Genomic DNA, 19,371 nt, shown 5'->3' with positions numbered 1-19,371 from the left:
CTTTTATACAAATATTTTTGTAATTTTTATTATGTTTGAGAGCATTAATTAAAGATATTGTTTTAATAAATTTTATTGCATCTATATAAGCTGTTGGTTAATTTCTGGAAGACAAAATCTGTTCATTTCACAGTGTGAGCACACAGAGATATTTCAACCTGACTGTATTCAAGTTTCTCAATGTGAGGGAGAACATGTAGTTCATATGAGATTACAGATTCATCATTTGGGTGCTATTTTAGACCGCGTGGGCATATAACAATGTGAAAATTTCTAGAATATCCAAGGAATGCACTTGGTACTCTGCAGTATTTAGAGTAGAGATATCCTCAAATAATTAAAAATGTTAGGGCACATGAGAGTTATTTATTTTTTTAAATAACTGCCTGCCTCCTCCCTGTAAATTACTCTGAATTCCTGGGAATTCAGACACACTGAACTGGATTGGTCTGGATTAGCTACCTCATACGTGATATCAGCAAGCATGAACCAATGAGAAAATTCTCTTACAATCTGTGACACTTTCAAACATGCCCACTGCCAGGTCAACGGAACTAAAAAAGAACTGTTAAACTGGAGGTCAGAAGGGTAAACTAAGAAACAAACTAATACAATGTGCATGTTACCACTTGCCACATGGCCTTTGGAAAAACTATGCCATGTGACCACTCTCAAAGTAAAAAAAAAACAAAAACTGGTAGCATGCTTGATGTATATTTTGGAGATGTACAGTGAAGGGAAAATTGGTTCTTACCTGCTACTTTTCGTTCCTATAATACCATAGATCAGTCCAGACAAGTGGGTTTATGCATCCCTACCAGCAGATGGAGGCAGAGAAGAAAAACTTTCAGGCACTGCTACATAAACAAGAGTGCCACCTGCAGTCCCTCAATATTGACCTGTACCCAATGCAAGATTACCAAACCTTCCCCCATATCAGCGCGAACCGAAAAACACCAGGACTGGATAAACTTGAACTGGAGACCAACATGACTCCAGTACCCAGTCAACCCCTTGGTCCAACAAAAAAAAAAACAAAACAAAAAACCCCACAGGAAAAAGCTCTTTGAAATACAGAGAAAAATACCAGGAAAATCAGTCTTTCGGTAGCAATACCTGGGCGAGTCTCTGGACTGATCTGTATTACAGGATTGAAAATTAGAAGGTAAGAACCAAATTTTCCTTTCCTGAACAAACCCAGATCAGTCCAGACAAGTGGGATGTACCAAAGCTACCCTATATACCAGGCGGGCACTCAAAAAAAACCCGCTCTCAACACACTTTCACCAAAAGTAGTATCCTCTTGCGACTGAACAACCAATTGATGGTGCTTGGTGAAAGTATGAAGTGAGGACCACACTGCGGCCCTACAGATCTCCTGGGGAGACACCAGCTAGCACTCCGCCCAAGAGGCTGCCTGCGCTCTAGTTGGATGAGCTTTCAGATCCTTTGGAATGGCCTGACCCTTACAATACGGTGGGGGTGGAAGGGAAATAGAACCAAAAGGTTACTAAGAGCCAAGAGTAACAGGTAAGTATGATAAAATAAAATTTAAAAAAAAAGTGCAAAAGCTTGCTGGGCAGACTGGATGGGCCGTTTGGTCTTCTTCTGCTGTCATTTCTATGTTTCTATGTAATATAGACCGAGCAAATAGCCTCTTTCAACCAACGAGCCAAAGTAGCTTTGGAAGCTTTCTTTCCTTTCTTCGCTCCACTGAATACCACAAACAGATGGTCCGATCGCAGAAAGGGATTAGTGACCTTCAAATAATGTAAGAGTGCAGCGCACATCCAAAATATGGAGATCTCTACTCTCTGCCGAATCTCTAGACAAGTCTGGAAAACCCGGCAATTCAACTGTTTGATTCACATGAAAGATAGAAACCACTTTTGGCAAAAAAGAAGGCACCGTACGCAAGAACATTCTGTCTGTGATACGCAAAAAAGGATCGCGACAAGATAGAGCTTGAAGCTTGGAAATCCATCTGGCTGAACAAATCGCAAACAAAAAAAAAAATGCCTTTAACCTAAGGTCCTTCAAAGAAGCCCATGCAAGAGGCTCCAAAGATTCCAATCTGGGCACATCTTCCACATCTGAGGGCATATATGCTTCACCTCCTTCAGGAATCGAATGACATCAGGATGGGAGGCAAACACCTACCCCACACCTTGCCTCTAAGGCAACCCAAGGCAGAAACCTGGACATGGAGTGAACTATAGGCCAAAACCTTGGACAAGCCCTGCTGAAGGAAGGACAAAATATGCGGAACCGTCGTTGACAGAGGATCCAGGCATTGTTGTAGACACCAGGTTTCAAAAGCCTTCCAAACCCTGATGAATGCCATGGAAGTAGCAGGTCGCCTCGCCTGCAAAAGGATAGTAGTTACTGGTTCTGAATATCCTTTTATGCTCAAGCGCCGCCTCTCAAAAGCCAAGCCACGAGACAAAAGTGTTCCTCCCAATCCGAAAATATGGGTTCCTGCCGCAATAATCCCAGCAGATGAGCCAGCCTGAGAGGTCCATCCACTGCCAGATACACCAGATCTGCGAACCATGGACACTTCAGCCATTCCGGTGCCACCAACACTACTGACCCTGGATGCACTTCTATGCGCCACAACACTTGACCTATGAGAAACCACATAGGAAACACATACAGAAGGATCCCCCTTGGCCACAGGCGCATTAGGGTGTCCAGGCCTACCGTACCGGCTTCCCTTCTGTGACTGAAGAATCTTGTCTTTGCATTGGCTCGCGTTGCTTGTTTTTGAGGCTTCTGGATCCAGCACAAACAAGCTCGCTGCATCATGCTGGCACACACTGCGGCTCACAAACTCAAGGTTGACACCTCAAACATGCGCTTCAACTGGATCTCCAGTTTGTGATCCTGAATATCCTTCAGGGTAGTGGAACCCACCACCAGAGTCGTAGTCTTCTTAGTGACGGCCGAGACCACTGCATCAACCTTAGGGGTCTTAAGACAGTCCAAGTGCTCCTCTAGCAAGGGATAAAGTTTAGCCATTGCCCTACCGACATTTAAGCCTGTCCCATTTCTGACTAATGAGCTTCTGAATCTTTGTAGGAATGGGAAAAGCACTAGGAGGGCCCCGCAGTCCATCCAGAACTGGTTGACACCCTCATTATCCAACTCTCCTGAGTCAGCTTCACCCCCAACTCTTCCAACACCTGAGGAATGAGAGGGCGAAGCTCCTCCTTCTTAAACAAATGGTCTACCCAAGAGTCATCCCCCTTGGTTGTGGGTCCCTACAGGAGGTCCGGATCATCTTTGTCCACATCTGTATTTGGTGCCTGGCCCAATCCGGGTCTGCATCTGGATCCGCACCTTGGGGTGACGCAGGATCATCCTGCATCTCGTCGGAGTCATCTAGGTAGGTCCCTGGGGTCTCCCTCCACCCCCAGGTGTCTGAGTCCTCGCTCCGAACTGCCCACCGAATCCAGTCTCGGTCTCTGGGACGGGCCCGACCTTCATTCTCTGAATCTCCTCTGGCCTGAGCTTTCCCTAGCCAGAAAACCTTCATTCATTAGCAAAACGAATTTGGGGGAAAAACTCTGTGGCCTCCAATCTCTTGAGTAAAGAGACCGGACTCCGCATCCGCTCCCCTCTTCCTGTTCCTGCACTGCAGGAGAGAGGGGGAGGGGAGTGACAGGCATCCCCGTCTGGCCAAGGCCCCCTGACTGTGATCCCCTACAGGAGAAGAAACAAAGGAGTCCCCCTCCCTTGGAACCAGGTGCAACACTCACAGATCGAGAGGCCTTCCTGGCCTTAGAAGGCTTACCAGAAGGCCCTCCCCTCCCTTAGCACAACCTGTGCAGAGGAATTGATCATTCAATCAGGCTTTACAAGGTTCCATGCGCGGTTTATCTACCATGTGGTCGACCTTAGTGCACTGCCATGAGTAAGGCCGCACCACATGGCCTCTACCGAAATGCATGAAAATTCGCACCCTCACCGCCCGATGGTGCACAGGAAAAAACGGCAGTGGCCTAAGAACCGCGCAAGCAGCAGAGCACAGCCGGCATGGATGGCGCGCGGGAGGAACAATGACAGCGACCTAAGAGCTGCATGGCGCCCACCAAATCTTCCCCCGCCAGGGGAAAAAGGCAAAACTCACATGCAGTCCTGGGCCCTCCCCTCCTGTCAAGCCCAGCTTTTTCCACTCCCGCTGGTCGACCACCCTGCCACTGCCTCACAAGCCAATGATCCTGGCTCCACTTGACGCTCTCTGTTCTACTATTTTATTTATTTGGGGGTTTTTTTTTACAAGCTTAAATGTAAAAACAAAACGAGGGATACTTCTCTGCATGGAGCCAGCGGCGGAGAGACGACGACTTCAGGTCACCCAGAGTGAGCCAGTACCCTGGCTATCAAGGTCCCCGGAGGTATCTGGCCACTCCAGGCAGGGGTATCCAACCCCCCAGTCGCCCGGCTCAATCTGAGGGATGGCCCACAAAGGAAGCTAGTACCTCGGGGAGCGGAATCCAACTTTAAAAACCCCCACGTCTCCACTTTCAGTCATGACTGCAGATATGCACCTCTACCATCTGCTGGAGACAGAGAAATACTGAGGGACTGCAGGTGGCACACTCGTTTTTCTTCTCTGCCTCCATCTGCTGGTAGGGATTCATAAACCCACTTGTCTGCCTACTTGTCTGGACTGATCTGGGTATGTTCAGGAAATAGTTTTAATTTTAAATATTTATAAACTCTATTGCAAAGGACATTTAAAAAATGATGGCTTTTTTCTTTGGGCGTAACCACCTTAAGGTAAATAATAGACTTTACAGCTAGCAGACTCAAAAAGCTGAGAAGTCAAAATGCTTTCTGAGATGTATAGTGCTAAGTAGCCCATAGCTTTGATCCTTATGCCATGCAACTCATTTAAAGTGTTATTTTTCTCCTTGCAAGGATGACTATATTTTAGCCTTCCAGATTCTGAGTCAGTGGCATTGCAACACTACTCTTAAGCAAGGTTTCCTTACTCTGCACAAGGGACCACTGACACCTGTCTAACCATTGGGCCTGCTCCAGCTGTCCTGCCCGATTCTGAAGCCCCCCTGCTGTTCGAACTGCAAATGAGTTGGAGTAGGCCCAGGGGTTAGATGGGTGTTGGCTGTCCCCTGCAGAGCTCACTGCAGGATAACGAAGCCTGTACAATCCCGTGCAAGAAATAAATAAAACATCATGGACAGATAAACTAGTCCCGCTACATTCACATGTACTGTTTTCTCCCTAAAACGCATTTTTTTTTCTATTAAATAAAAAGGTTAGAGTAGCCTAGGCTTCACTGTATTCCTGAATCCTTTACTTCGAACACTCTATGTAGAAATGGGATTCTTGGCATGGACCAATCATGGCTCAATATCTAAATGCAGATACCAAAATGAACTCCCACATGGGAAGTCCTACAAAACCAGGGTCAGCAGTGCAAGCGGTGGACTCACCTGCGTTGCTAAAGTGCCTTTTGTTGGGATAGCTGTAGAGGTCTCGTGGGTGCCCGTGCATCTGCTGGGGGTGAGGAGGTGGTGGCAGGTGAGGCTTCTGAGGGATGTTAGGAACATGAGGCTGAGACATCACCGAATCGTGGCTGGAACTTGAAGGCTCTGGTCGGAACACCTTCTTACCCCCAGGGGCATCCTCTCTCTTCTTCTGCCCCTGCTGATGATTGCAAAAGGGCAGCTTACAGTGGGAGGAAATGGAAATACACAACTGGAGCCCTTCCCTGGAAAGGGAGAAACTGAACTATGGCGAGGCCGGTTCAGTCTCAAACCCGGGTCTTTCCAGTGATATATTAGATCTGGGCCTTTATTCAGAAAAGATTTTTCCCCACTCTGTGCCTAAGCGAAAAAACGATTAAGTAAGGTCTTTTGTGTATTTGCAATTTAAGCCATCGTTTAATGTATTTAACTCTTAAAGGGTGATGTGCTGTGGTGCTACAGAAAGGGAAGGTTTATGCTATTGCAATGGGCTACGAGAATCGGATAGGTGAGGTTTCGCAGTAGGGAGGATCATTCCTCTGTAGTGGTATCTTAAGTGTCGCTCGCTTGGCACTTTTATTTATGGTGACGCTGTCCTAAAAAGACTTCAGGCTGCAGAGCCCGTTCCACTGCAGCACTAAAACTAACCTTTAACATTTTACTGCCTATATTGTAAGCTGGGTAAGTTCTGCAGTGCCAGCGATTCCCGGCAGAGATGGGAACGCCACGGAGGGAGTTTGACTGTAGGCACACAGCTCTGAAAGGGGCTCCCCTCTTGGTGTATGTGGGGCACAGTGTCACAAACAGAAGCCATGGAAGCTCTCTGGGGCGTATGGAAATGTGAACTAAGAAAACATGAGAAGTTGATTTTTTACCTCTTCTTCCTGAGACCGTTTTTTATGGGCCATCTTATAGAGTTTGTGTAATTTTCGGGCATCAGATTCTGTGAACTTGGACACAAATATCCAAAGGTTCCTGAAAAACAAATCCCATTTGGATCATCAATTTCCTGCAAAGCGTCATTCCATGTTACTTTTCTTCATGGAAGAACAGGCATTAGAGTTTTCACTGATCCAGATTTGGTGGGACAACCAAGGATTCACCAATCTGCTGTGCAGGGGGTTGTAAAATATTCCGTAATTACAAAACGCATGTGCCCGCTTGATTTGCAACACAATCAATGGGGTGTCTATAATCTGGGTAGGGCTTTAAGCAGGGTCGACCGTAGGAGGGAGCCGGGCCCAAGGCAGAACAGCCAGAGCATGGCCCTCAGAGTGAAAAGCAATAGGGGTGTCCCTCAGATTAAAGAGTGGGTGGGTTTCTGTAATGCAGGCCCTGCTGCCACTGGGTACAGGAAGATGTCCAGCAGCGCGGACAAGAAATTATTAAAAAAAAAATAAAATGGGGCGGGGACATGAGGCCCATGGCAAGTCATCCTGATTCTTCTCCCCTCCCCACGAACCCCCCCCCAAGGAACGTGACTGCAAAAATCAGGGCCCAGTCTGCGAGGAAGGACTAGCCACGTCATCTCGGGAACAAGCTGACGAGCTCACAAGGGAACTCATTCGGCTACACCCCGGTCAGCCAACTTGAGGGTTGTGGCCAGCGTGGCAGCATATTGGCCCAGAGTGGAGAAGTAGCCCGGTGGCGGTAGCAGCGGCTCATGAAACAGTCCCAACTGCCGCTCCTTGTGGCCACTTTACCCCCTCGGGTACAAACTCAGACTGAAGCCCTCTGGGGATAGGGAATTACCTACAGTACCTGAACCTAATCCACTCCGAGGAGCTGGAAAGCAGAACGTAAATAAATAAAATAAAAATGTGTGAGCAAGACCATGTTATGTATGCGTGCTGAGTAAGAAAAGCACCGAGAGCCCCCAGTGACGGCGGGAGGTAAATCGCCCTACCTTGATGGGCCTTACACTCTCTCTCTCTAACATTCTTACCATTTTAATGATCCAATTTTTGGATCTCAGAAGCACACAGAGTACATGTAAATTACAGCAATCGTGCCAAGAAGTGATGTTATAAAGTTTACAGAGAGCCCTTTCCTCCCAGCTCATTCCTGGCTCTTTTGTGGAAATGCAGGCAGCGAGAGTGGGGTAGGGAACTTGGCATGAAACGAAGACACGGGTACCTTCTCCACAGTTTCACAAGCTCCTGGTCACCGTAGGTTTTAAGGCACTCGGATATGCGGTCCCCGATTTTCAGTAAGCAGGTGCGGGTGTGCTCCAGTTGCTCCTGCACGGTCAGTCCCTTGTCTGGCTTATCCAGCTGTCTCAGTGCCTTCTTCACTGGCCTCATTCTCTCTTTGCACTGCAGAAGAATTCAAATCATTTTCTTGGGAGGTTTATAATGATAAAGAGGTTGACGTTAATCTAATATGGAAATCGGAAATATATTCTTTAAATCCCGCCTGAACTAGAACATATTCCTGAAACTAAAATTAAAACTCTGAAATCTCTTCCTATGCTTAAATTCCAAGAATCAATGAGAGAAAGGGCAATGCATCAGCATCCATCACAGGCGGAGTCCGAACAGCATCAACTCGCACAAGGCTTGGGTCTTAATGCCTTGCAGGATTTATGATGTAATGAGACGACCACCTTCTGTCAAAATGCAAATTTAGACTTCCAAAGAAGCAAAACAGTAACCAAATACGAGGTGTCTCAAAAAATATGTATCTACAGTTTGACCATTAGGATATCACCACCAGACTGATTGGTAGCATCAATTGTTGGCCTTCTAATGAAAGAAGAATCCATGCCAAAAATCAATTCTATTCCCAGTGAGTTAAGCTGTGTATATTTTCTGAATCACTCTATAGCAATAGGAATCCATCTGCCTCAGTGGAATATTTTTCATAAGTAGTTGCTATGAATTCATGTACATGGCATGGCCAAGTAGTTAGAGCAACAGGATAAGAACCAGAGAAACCAGGGTTCAAATCTCAGTTTCCCAGTGACACCACCTGTGACTTTGGGCAAGTCTATCTCCCACCGCCTCAGGCATCCACTTAGATTGTAAGCTCTTTGGGATAGGGCCTTATTGTACGATAAGCTGCCGTAAGCTTTTGAAAAGGAGGATTAAAAAATAAATAGTAGTTCCTTCTAAATAGGCCTGAAAGTTTGTCAACACTAGTTGGACAATTATCCATTTTTAAAGAAAGCACTGGGGTCTGTATCACATACGCAAATAACATTTCCCTGACTAACAAAAGTCACCCAAGTCCCTTTCATTCTTAGGGAAGCACAGGAGGTTCAAACCCTGCCATCTAAATCTATCTCCATGCATAGTGGAAGAATAGAGACACGCCGCCACAGATTCACAGAATCTATGAGCTCAAACTGCTCTCCCGCTGAGGATTATAGAACTTAAATTTATCACAGAGGTAATGAAGAGCAGCATTACTGTGCACGAGGATAGATACTCACGATACTAAACGTTTCCTGGTCAAGATCATCCTCTTCCTGTTCTCCGATAGGAATCGGTTCACTCCCAGCCGTAATATGGACAGGTCCCTGAGACTTCTTGGTTTTACTTCCAGCCTTCGTATCGCCACGCTTGGTCTATAAGGAAATCAATGGAAGTTTGCATCATTCTTCTGCTTGCTGGTAAGTAGCTGAAGTTCTTGGCCTGAAATGTGTTGTGTGAATGGCATACAAAGGAGAAATGTGATCTTACCTGATAATCTCCTTTCCTTTAATCCTGCCATATCAGTCCAGGCAATTGGATTATGTCTCCCTGCCAGCAGGCAGAGACAAGTTTTCCATGACATTATTTACAGTACATGAGCTGATACAGTAATAAGCCTTACTGATATACTCTCTCATGATTGTTCAGTCGATTAGCTTTGACAATGAGTAATAACTTTTAGCGTTAAAGTTTCAGAAATAGGAACTACACCAAGGCCTTCTCTCTTCTCCTCCTCTCCTCTGGAAAGGCCACTCTAGATAACGCCCAGGAAGCCATCTGTGCTCTCGCTGGAACTGGTAGCCCCTGGCCAATAGCTTCCTTAATCCATCTGGCTATAGAAGACTTAAGAGCAGCCTTGCCCTTACGAGGCCCACCAAACAGGACAAACCATCTATCAGACTTCTGAAAGGAATTGGTCCCATTAAGGTATCTCAAAATGATTCTACATACGTCCAATTTCTGTAGACTCTGCTCAGAAAGATAGTGATGGAACCCACGAGGGGAAGGATGATACTGGGCCTAACATAGTACTGATGGCAGAAAAAGACCAAATGGTCCATCCAGTCTGCCCAGCAAGCTTCCTCATGTAACTGCTGCTCCATACTGGTTACACTGGCATTCACAAATGGAGACAGTATCACTAAGGTCTGGGTAGATGCCCACCAGTGATCAGACGTATGGATTAATACAGCAGCCAAGACGGAGAGAAAAGATCAAATCCTGGATTTCAAAAATACAGACTTCGGTAAAATGGCAACATACCTTGAGGAGGAGCTTGAAGGAAGGGAGGAGATGTGTGAAGAGGAACAAATTAAAAGGAGCTCTACTAATGGCAACACAGCTTTGTGTAAGAAAAGTAAATAAAAGTAAGAGGAAAGGAAACAGATACGGCTCTCCGAGGAAGTCGCTGGAAACATAAAAGCAAAAGGATCAGCACTCAAAACATACAAAGGAAACTCCAAAACAGGAAGATGGGGAAGATTATCTGGTGAGGCTGAAGGAGACTAGGAAAGAAATCAGGCCAGCGAAAGCTCAAGCAAAAGAAAAAGATCACCACAGAGGTAAAGCGTGGAGCTATAGCAGAGAGAGGAGGAAGGCCAGAGGTGACATCGTACAATCGAAAGGAAGAAGGTGTGGAGAAGGATGAGGAGACAGCAGAATAAGCAGCTCGGTGTCCGACTGCTGCTGCTTGCCGAGAGCATGGATGGCAGCGGGGTAGTTACAGAAAAGTGTGTTGGGGAGGAACCAGCAAAACTGAGCGTGGACAAGGCCACGGGGCAGATTGAGATTCCTCTCAAGATACTAAAGGAGCTCAGAGAGGTGCTAGTGGGTCTGCTGAAGGACCTGGTTAGTTTTTTACTTCTATTCCACCTTTCGGCACTTCGGATTACAATAGCTCCTTGGAGATCAGAGTGGTGCCATAAGATTGGCGAAAGGAAGCTGTGGTCCCGCTTCACAAAAAGTGGTAGCAGGAGGGAGGCTGCAAACTGCAGGCAGGTTAGCCTTACCTCAATGGTGGGAAAATTAATGGAGACGCTGCTGAAGGAAAGGAGAGCACAATCCAGTGGGCTGCAGGATCCGAGGCAGCATGGATTCTCCAGGGGAAGGCACTGTCCAATGAGCCTGACCGAGTGACTTTGAAAAGCATCACAAGCCTCTCATCTTGTAAAGATAGCGCACTACCTGCCACCCTAGACGGGAGCACAGCTGCTTGGTACTGTTTTCTTCCTATGGCATCAAAAAGTCTCTGTTCTTTTCCTGGTGGGACTGCCACAAATGCCTTGGTTTTCTTTGCCACTGAGAGCTGATTCAACCACAGAGTCTGAGGTAGTTGTAGTCTAGAATGACCCCGGCGCTGCTGCACCCGATATTCAAACCCTACTTAGCTGGAGAAGCTCCATTAAGTGGTGGCTGCTGAACCGGATAAACCAGTTAAACAGCTAAGTTGTGGGCAGATTGGGGCAGCACTACTTATCCAGCTAACATAATGATATCGCTGCTTATCTGGTTTAGTTAACCGGATAAGAAGTGCAAAATGTAGGAATATTCGTCAGCATAGCCATGATATTCCTCCAGGTCCTTCTCTAGAGCATCAAGGAAGAGTTACCCAGTATCCCTGAGAGGTTTTATCTGGCTAACTTACATAGACAGTTTGTTTTCATTATTGACCTCTCTATTGAGTTGATAAAGGAGTCTTTCCGTTTTGCTTTTGAAGGTCTTGTAGAGCTCTATGGACTGGAACCACTCTGATTTGCTTTGGCAGCTAAATGAACTATAACACACCTTGAAATTCTTCAGATTCTTGCTCCACTTCCAATTATAAAAGAATGATTTCTGTCAACCTCTGTAGGAAGGGTGGAAATGGGTCATCATGTGGAGTGGAACTTCCCTGATGCTCTAGAGAAGGACCTGGAGGAATATCTACGTCTTTTTCCCCTGAGTGAAGAAACTTGAAACCTCAGAGTATTCGGATTGCTCAACATCAGAAATCATAATTGGTGACTCCTTATCTAAGGATTGATGTTTTTGCAAAGATGTGGATATAGGTCTTTGAAGAGGCATAATGGCTCGCTAGTTCCTGTCATGTAACACCACAGAACCACCTCTAATATCCACACAGGGTAACCCTGTGGTGACTCGGAGGGTCCTGCCAAACATGGCCCAGGCCGACTGCACCTGGGCACGTGCTTCTACCCTGGCAACCTCCCACCTCCAACTGGGTTTCTACTTGCCTCTGGGCAAGTTCCCCACCTGTAAGCTATCTCCTGGTGGTTTCTAGAGACTAAATACCACAATACCAGGTTGAATAGTCAGTCCAAGACAGGCAGAGCTAGCAAACTAAGAAAAAGTAGGAACGGTGAACAGATAAAGCTTTAAATTGCAAACAAACAGGTAAAACAAGGATTACGTACAGCAAAAGTTAACTGAACACTTTTCACTACTGAGCTACTGCCTGGGAAGGTGAGGAAAAGACTGTCCACAGGAGCTGAACAGGGCCTCAGCACAGAGATCTGTTCCCTCTGCACTCCCAGCCCAGACTGAAGAGTTTCAGAACCCTCAGGGAGATTTCTCTGTCCCCAGGGCCAATCAGGGCACACGGTATTAAGAGTGAGCTGTCTGGCCAATGGCACTGCAGGGTGTTTCAGTGTCACGTGCACTCAGGGCTGCTGGGATGCATATGCAGATCAAGCCACTTTCAGACAAGGCAGCATCCAAAGCCTCTATTTGAACTCCAGTGCAGAAGGTCAAACCCCACTTATAGGCCAGCACAAAGGAAATGGACTCTCTGGGGAAAAGTGTCGCAGGGCAGAAAAATAAACTACAAAGCATGCAAAACCCCTGTTTTGCCACAGTTCCCCAGCCATCTTCTCCAGAATACAAAGAACCATCTTCGAAGGAGATGGCATTGACATATTGATTTGTAAGGTGCCAAAGATCTTTGGTTTGAAGTCTCCAACGCTGAAGAGGATGGTGCTGACATCCTTTGCTTTGGCTTCGATGGTGTCCACGCTAGGGACCCCTGCACCAAAGAGGATGGCACTAGTTTTCCACTCCGGAGAACTCAGCTCTGATTGCTTCCCCGCCAACATCAATGGCGCCAAAAGACTTTCGGCCAGTCTGTGGTTTGCTGCTTCTTTGCAGATGGTGCCAAGGATTTCTGTTGCTTTGATTAGACATAGTGTCTCTTAAAATACTACACTGAACAGTTATGTTTACTTTAAAGTACCACAGAATTTGGGGAAGGACTATCTTATCCAAGTCTGGTCCCTTGGAGAAGGAACCTTCCCTATATGAAGGCGAAGAAAACTTGCATTTGTGCTTCATGGTTCCATATTTCATGGCCTGCTGGGACATCTTACCACACGGACTACAAGATGAACCAACATGAGATGGTGCCAAACACATGAGGTAAAGGTCATGAAGATCAAAAGATGCTCACTTTGAGTTCACATTTTACACAGAGTGAACTGAGCCTTTTCTGACCTAGGGGGGGATTTACTGGACATTGTCTTCCGAAAATTAAATCCTCTTTTCTTTTTTGGCCCAAAAATGTAAAAAAGAAAAGAACTTAAACAAAACAGCTAACTTGGAAGAAAAGAAGAGACAATCACGAAAAATCACAATGACAACTTTTGGCAGAGAGCAAATTAAAAAAAAAAACAAGCACAACACACACAGCTCAACACTTCAATGAATCAAGACAGGAGGGCTTGCACAGTCGCAGAAGGGCAGGAAGTTTTGCACATGCTCCAGAAGACTTCCTTTGAAGCTAGGAGCGAGCAAGTTTCCCACAAGGGTGATATCAGATTACATCACCCACTTGTGTGGCTCTTTCGTTTCTGCTTGTCCATAAATAATTTTAGATTTCTACTCCGGTCCCCAGCTAAATTTCGCCCTGACAACTTGTTACCTGCACAAAATTGAGCCAGGTACAGAGGCAGAATTGGGGGTGTTCTTAGGGCACGGTTTCACTTTGTCCAGGCAGCGCTGATACTTAACAGTACCTGGATAAAGTTAGCCAGGTGAGCCTGGTCAGAAAAACGCCAGCCTTAAAGTTACCTGGATTAACTTTCCTGCTTGCCCAATCATTCAATATTGACCTCTGACAAAAAAAAGAATATTCCACAACTGAAGCTAAATTTTTGTTTTGGCTTACTTTGCTCTTTTTTTCCCTCTCTCAATTCTCCTACGCTCCAGCCTCTGCGCATGTCTGTCCGAAACCCCCCCTCTCATGCACTCTTCTCCTCCATTTCCCCTTCACGCCATGTAGCCTCCCTCCCTTTCTTCCTGCCGGGGCAGGTAAGGCAGCTGCATCCTACAGCGCCGGCGTGGCTCGGCTCTCCTGCCGCTCGCGGTCCACAGCGGAGAGAACGGAGACCGCGGCCACGCTCAAGCAGGTAAGAAACTCATTTGGGCCTAATCGAAAAGTGCCTGGGATGACAAAACTTCCCCGATCATCGATGGTAAATTTAGCATTGAAGCTACCAAAGCGCGTCCTCGGATCACACAATTCTCAAGTATCGGCCCAAGCCACGCTGGCAGCCCCTGCATCACAGGATCGCTCCAGTACCTTCTCTCTCTTTTCCCTTTTCTTCTTCTCCTTGTTTCCTTCCTTTGCAGCTGATTTTTCTTTGTTCTCTTTGTTGTCTTTCTTCTTCTGGATCTTTTTCGCCGGGCTTTTCTCTGCCCCCTCCTATTGGAGACAGTGACAGTAAGTGAAGAATATTCATCGCACAGCTTGACCTTCTTGCCAAACGCGGGGTTTTTTTGTTTGTTTGTTTGGGGGGTTTTTTTACAGGTTACGTCTATTTCCACTGCTCATGCATTTCATGGGTCTTAGGCTTAAAGACGGCAGTTTCTGAAAGCCCTTCACCTGGATAAATAGGTGACTCACCCAGGTGAAAGGGGCAGTCTGAAAACTGCCTATCCTCAACCCGCCACGTGCACCTGCAGCTGGGTGGAGGGATGGGGTTCTTGGGCATGCTTTTTGGGCTGGGTTAGCAAATAGCGTGTCAAAGGTTGCATTTTCAGTTTGCACAAAAAGCAGAAGCAGAGTGCGCATCACGCTAGGTCGAGAGTACAATCTCATCTTTTTATACCCCTCATCACTCCAAATCACACAAAATCTTCACTGATGCCTACTGTGCTGTTCATAACTCTGACTGTGCATGTAAAACTGCCCCCCCCACAACCTAGGCCACCACCAAGACCTCACTGAGTTCAGAATGGACCCCTCTTACAGTGGTATAAAAAGCTGCCTAATGTGTGTGCCTCCCCACACAGCATAACGCCAGGAAGAGAAGGTGTAGTTATTTCCGGCGTTAAATCCCGTGATAGCAGGCATTAACGCTATCGCGCGCAACGTTAAGCACCCCTCGTTTTCATAAACTTCTCCCACTTGATTACATTTTTAAAGTTTGCATACGCAGCTTGCGACGCGTTATTGCATGCGTTGTGGCATCAGGGCCCTATCGCAATTTAAAAAAAAATTACTCCCTTACTTTTTGCCTTTTAATTTCAAATAATCTACCTCTTAAAAAACACCCACCTATCACCTCCGGGACCACAATTCAAGTAACACGCTGCAACTCTAGTGAAAGGGGTAAGAGCTCAGTTTTCACAGAGGCCCCACATATACACAGGCCAGTGAGCAACGCGCAAGATGTCAGACGCAGAGCGGCGTGAATACGTAAACGGTGCCTGGACAGCAGGCTGAAGGAAACCACCACGGTAACATAAATAACGAAGATACTAGATCAGCGCCATCAAAACCATTCATAAAATATAATAAAACGGATGGAACCATGAATTTACAACTGCGTATTTACTGCGTGTTAAAAAAAACTGGGCTATCCTGTTTTTAATGGGAAGGTATCCCCTGAAGAAGAGGACTGTATCCTAGTCGGGATACATCTGGGGAGTGGGTTTTTTTTTATGGGATGTGGGGGTTTCTCTGAATAATAAACAAACTGTCATTTTAAGATGTATTAGTATGTTTTTGCAATAAACATTGTAAGTTCATGGTTCCACCCATTTTATTATACTTAGACTGAAGTCCAGCAGGGGGATAGGAAAAGCAGCAGCATATTTGCTCCCTTAAGGTGTAAGGATGGGGTCGAGAGCAGAGGTGGGGAAAAAAAAAAAAATCCGACCATTCTGACTGCTACAAGTTTTTTCATTTTTGAAGCTGTGGACGGGCTATGGCCCTGAAATAATTTTTATTCTGTTTTGGAAGGTGGAACAGGGCCTGCTGTAGGCCTACAAAGGTGTTTTATTTTTCTAAATCTTACCTGCCTCACTTTTCAGGCCAGAGTTAGTCAGGTATATTTGACCGGCTATAGTGTCCAATAAGCTCCTGAACATCCCCAACCTTGCTTCTCTTTCCATCCAGCTAAGTTTTAGCCGTGCGGTGACTTACTCAGCGGGCCGGGATACTGAAAACCCTAGGTTTGTCCAGCTATATCCCACACGTAGCCGGACAAAGCCATTCAAATACCAACTCCAAAGGGTTTTCCTGCCTTCGATTGAGCGTCAGGCACCCGAATCAGCCCATCCAGAAAGTAAGACTGAACGCCTAAATATAGGAGGCTATTTTCACTAGCAATCTAAATACAAAGGATAGGGAAAAAAAAGCTAAGTTTAGCACTGATTTTCATCAAAAGCATTAATTTAGGCCTCTAACCTCGATAACTGTAGGCTTAAATCCTAGTGCCCAAGTTTAGGAAAGTTTTAAGCTGAAACTCCACCTGAAAAGCACTGGGCATTATTTTTGACATCTGAGCTTTTGGGCCTATGATAGAAGCACATCACTAGCCTCCCAGGGCGCGTGGCTCCGGGCTGGGAGAGGGGACGTTTTTTGTTTCAGCAGACTAACGCTGTATTAGACATTTTGATTTTCCTTTTCGCTTTTATTCTTGAGCTCCTGGGGCAGGGGTGCGAGTTTCTCAATAGCGAGTCACACATTAATGCTTCTCCGCACCGCCTGTGAAGACCACACCCCGGTTACCTTGTCTTCGCCTTCGTCCAAATGGTCGTCTGAATGGGGGGGAGCCGACAAGCTGTCGCCGTGCTCCTCCTTCCCCTTCCCAGCGCTCTCTTTCTTTGGACGGGGTTTTCTCTTCTTTGGTTTGATCTGATGGAGAAAGAAAGATAATCTGAGAAAACGAGAGATAATGGGCAGTAGACTGGGCTCGGCTGTGCTTACAGGGTCTCTGGTTTGTACCACACCATGGCCTTATCCAGAGCAGAAGAGGTCTTATTCTGGAACACAGAGTCACTTACGTTCTCTGTTATTCTGGAGAGATACTATATATATAAATCTAACCGGACCGGTTAGATTTACTCCAGGATTGTGTTGGGGTACGCTGCTCTGAGCTATTAAGTACCGAATTTCTGGTGTACTGTGAGGGAGAGTATTTGGGAAGCAGACTAAGTACACGAATTGCTCTGAGCGAGCCTGAGCAGTCAGGCCGGCCATATTATCCCACGAGACACCCCCCCCCCCTCCCCCTCCACTCGAGCCGGCTGCATTATTGCCCAGGGCACCAGCAACAGCCGGGGCTTTCACAAAGAAGTATTTTTTTCTGCCGGTGAAGACCGGTGAACTGGGTAAAGGCGGTCACTATCAACCTGAGCAGGATCTGCACAGGGACCTAGAACAGGCTCGGACGTTATGGATCCCAACGGTTCTCATTCTCGCAGTCACTGACCTCCTCGCCTAGAGGGCCCGTTTCCTTCTTTTCCAGGTCCTTCTTCAGCAGCTTTAGCAGGTAGTCAGCTCGGGTCTGTAAGTGCTTTGCTTGAGGTTTTTTGTCAGTCTCGACAGGTAGTATCTTAAAGCAAACAGAAATGCATATAAGAAATCTGAATGGACTGGAGCCCTAATTTTCAACAAGGCCTCACGCTTGGCAAACCCTCTGAGGATCAGCAGGACCGCACATACTTCAGCGCACACTGCTAGAGAGTCAGGGTAAATGTCCATGCGATTTTCAAAAATCCCTGCTTTCAACTCTGCCCCTGCGGATGCCTCAGAAGTACGTGGAAAAATTCATGGAAAATAGCTTCTGTATGCATACAACCCCCCCCAGAGTAATTTTCAAAAAGTGCATTTATACATGTAAATGCTTTTTAAAAATATCCCTATTAAAGCTTGTAAAACCAAGTATAAAAAGCATGCAGGGCTGAACTTCACTCTGGCTAGTAAGGAGCAATTTTAAATTTTCCCATTGATTTTCTTTCCTTTAGTCCTGCCAGACCAGTCCAGATGAGTGGTTTATGTCCCCCTGCCAGCAAATGGAGACAGAATAGAAACTCAAACTTGACTTCATGCCCCCTACAGGGTCTAGTGTTGCCTTCTGCTCGTCAGTATCCTGTGTCAAAGCTAAGACATCTGAAGGCCATTAATTGTTTCAGTTTCCAAATTCACCACCAAAACCAAAACCTGACGCAGTGAAAAAGACTTCCTGTCATGGTCATTAACTCAGGAATGAGAATCCTTACACCAAGGTCATGATTAGGCTAATTACCATCAGAGTGGGAAAGTTTTCTGAACTTATTAGACTGAGAGCCCTTGCCCACCTTGGCTTCCCTGGATGAGTTCTGGACTGATTTGGTAGGTCTAAAGTAAAGTATAAATGTCACTTTCCTTATCCATGCCAGACCAGTCCAGACAAGTGTGATGCACATAAGTTCCACCCAGACCAGGAGGAAGCCACAATAACTCTCAGGACTCCTGCATCCAAGTCACAGCCTTTCCCGGCCTGCACTTCCACACAGAGGTAGTTAAAAGCAGGAAGACAGTGGAGACAAGAGCACTGCCTTAACATTATCCTCTGGAAAGACAGATTTTGACTTTGCCTGCGAGGACTCTGCCCTCAGACAACCTCTGGAACCTGCAAACTTGGAGCAGACAAAGTGCTGATTGACTTGATTCCTCCTGAAATAGACACCTCAGAAACCACTGTGCTTTTAAAAGGGCACATCAATAACCTAAGACCTATCTGAGAAGAAACTGATCACCTACAACCATATCAAAGGTGACGTACAACATACTTGAGGAATGGCTATCCCTGTCCTAGTCTACATCGTCCAACTTTCTCACCTTCATAAATGAGAAAAGCCGGATTCCAACAGAAGTGATACAATACATTGTATTTGAGAAAAGAGACAAATATAAAAGTGTTTAGGAAAAGTGTAAAAGGTATTACTTTTCCCAAGAGGCATTTGGGTAGAAACATTCTGCAGATTTCTTTATATACTGTTTTGAAAGTGTGATATTAATTTATGTTTATTTGCTTATAATGTATGTTTTTAAGTACACTGTGCTGAACATTAAATGGTACGGAAGCCTGCGGTATATAAGTTTTCATTAATAAATAAACAAATAAATTATTCTTCAAAGAGAGAGTACTAGGCACACAAGCAGACTGATTTCTACAACCAGATTGAAAGAATTGCTACCCAACAAATCTTGACGGGACAGGAAGCCAGGTCCCTTCAAAACTAAGCTCAGTTTCCAAGCCGAGGAGACTTCTCACAGCGGAGGACTTGCCTTCTGGATTCCAGGAAGGAAACAGCGAGAGAGCTTCCATGACCACGTACCTTGCAGCAAGTCAGAGCCAGTCTCCGCTCTCTGCAAAAGTTGGGGGTTGCGCCTTCATCCTAATCTCTGGCGTTAAGAA

General features: G+C 46.0%; 1 protein-coding gene across 4 annotated transcripts in view; it reads right to left on the bottom strand.

The window, feature by feature from the left end:
* The window catches only part of CHD2 (chromodomain helicase DNA binding protein 2), a 112,177-nt gene that overhangs the window by 15,214 nt on the left and 77,592 nt on the right, over positions 1 to 19,371 (bottom strand). For all 4 annotated transcript variants that reach the window (XM_029574573.1, XM_029574570.1, XM_029574569.1 and 1 more), the window contains 7 exons: positions 17,401 to 17,523; positions 16,698 to 16,823; positions 14,262 to 14,384; positions 8,929 to 9,063; positions 7,632 to 7,810; positions 6,371 to 6,470; positions 5,463 to 5,676 (listed from right to left, as the gene is read on the bottom strand). In XM_029574573.1, coding sequence (XP_029430433.1) covers positions 5,463 to 5,676; positions 6,371 to 6,470; positions 7,632 to 7,810; positions 8,929 to 9,063; positions 14,262 to 14,384; positions 16,698 to 16,823; positions 17,401 to 17,523 — 1,000 coding nt within the window. The remainder of the gene's footprint in view (positions 1 to 5,462; positions 5,677 to 6,370; positions 6,471 to 7,631; positions 7,811 to 8,928; positions 9,064 to 14,261; positions 14,385 to 16,697; positions 16,824 to 17,400; positions 17,524 to 19,371) is intronic.

Source organism: Rhinatrema bivittatum, chromosome 13 (assembly GCF_901001135.1).
Source record: "Rhinatrema bivittatum chromosome 13, aRhiBiv1.1, whole genome shotgun sequence".
NCBI classification, from domain to species: Eukaryota; Metazoa; Chordata; class Amphibia; order Gymnophiona; family Rhinatrematidae; genus Rhinatrema; species Rhinatrema bivittatum.
This window is presented reverse-complemented; position numbering and strand designations above follow the sequence as displayed.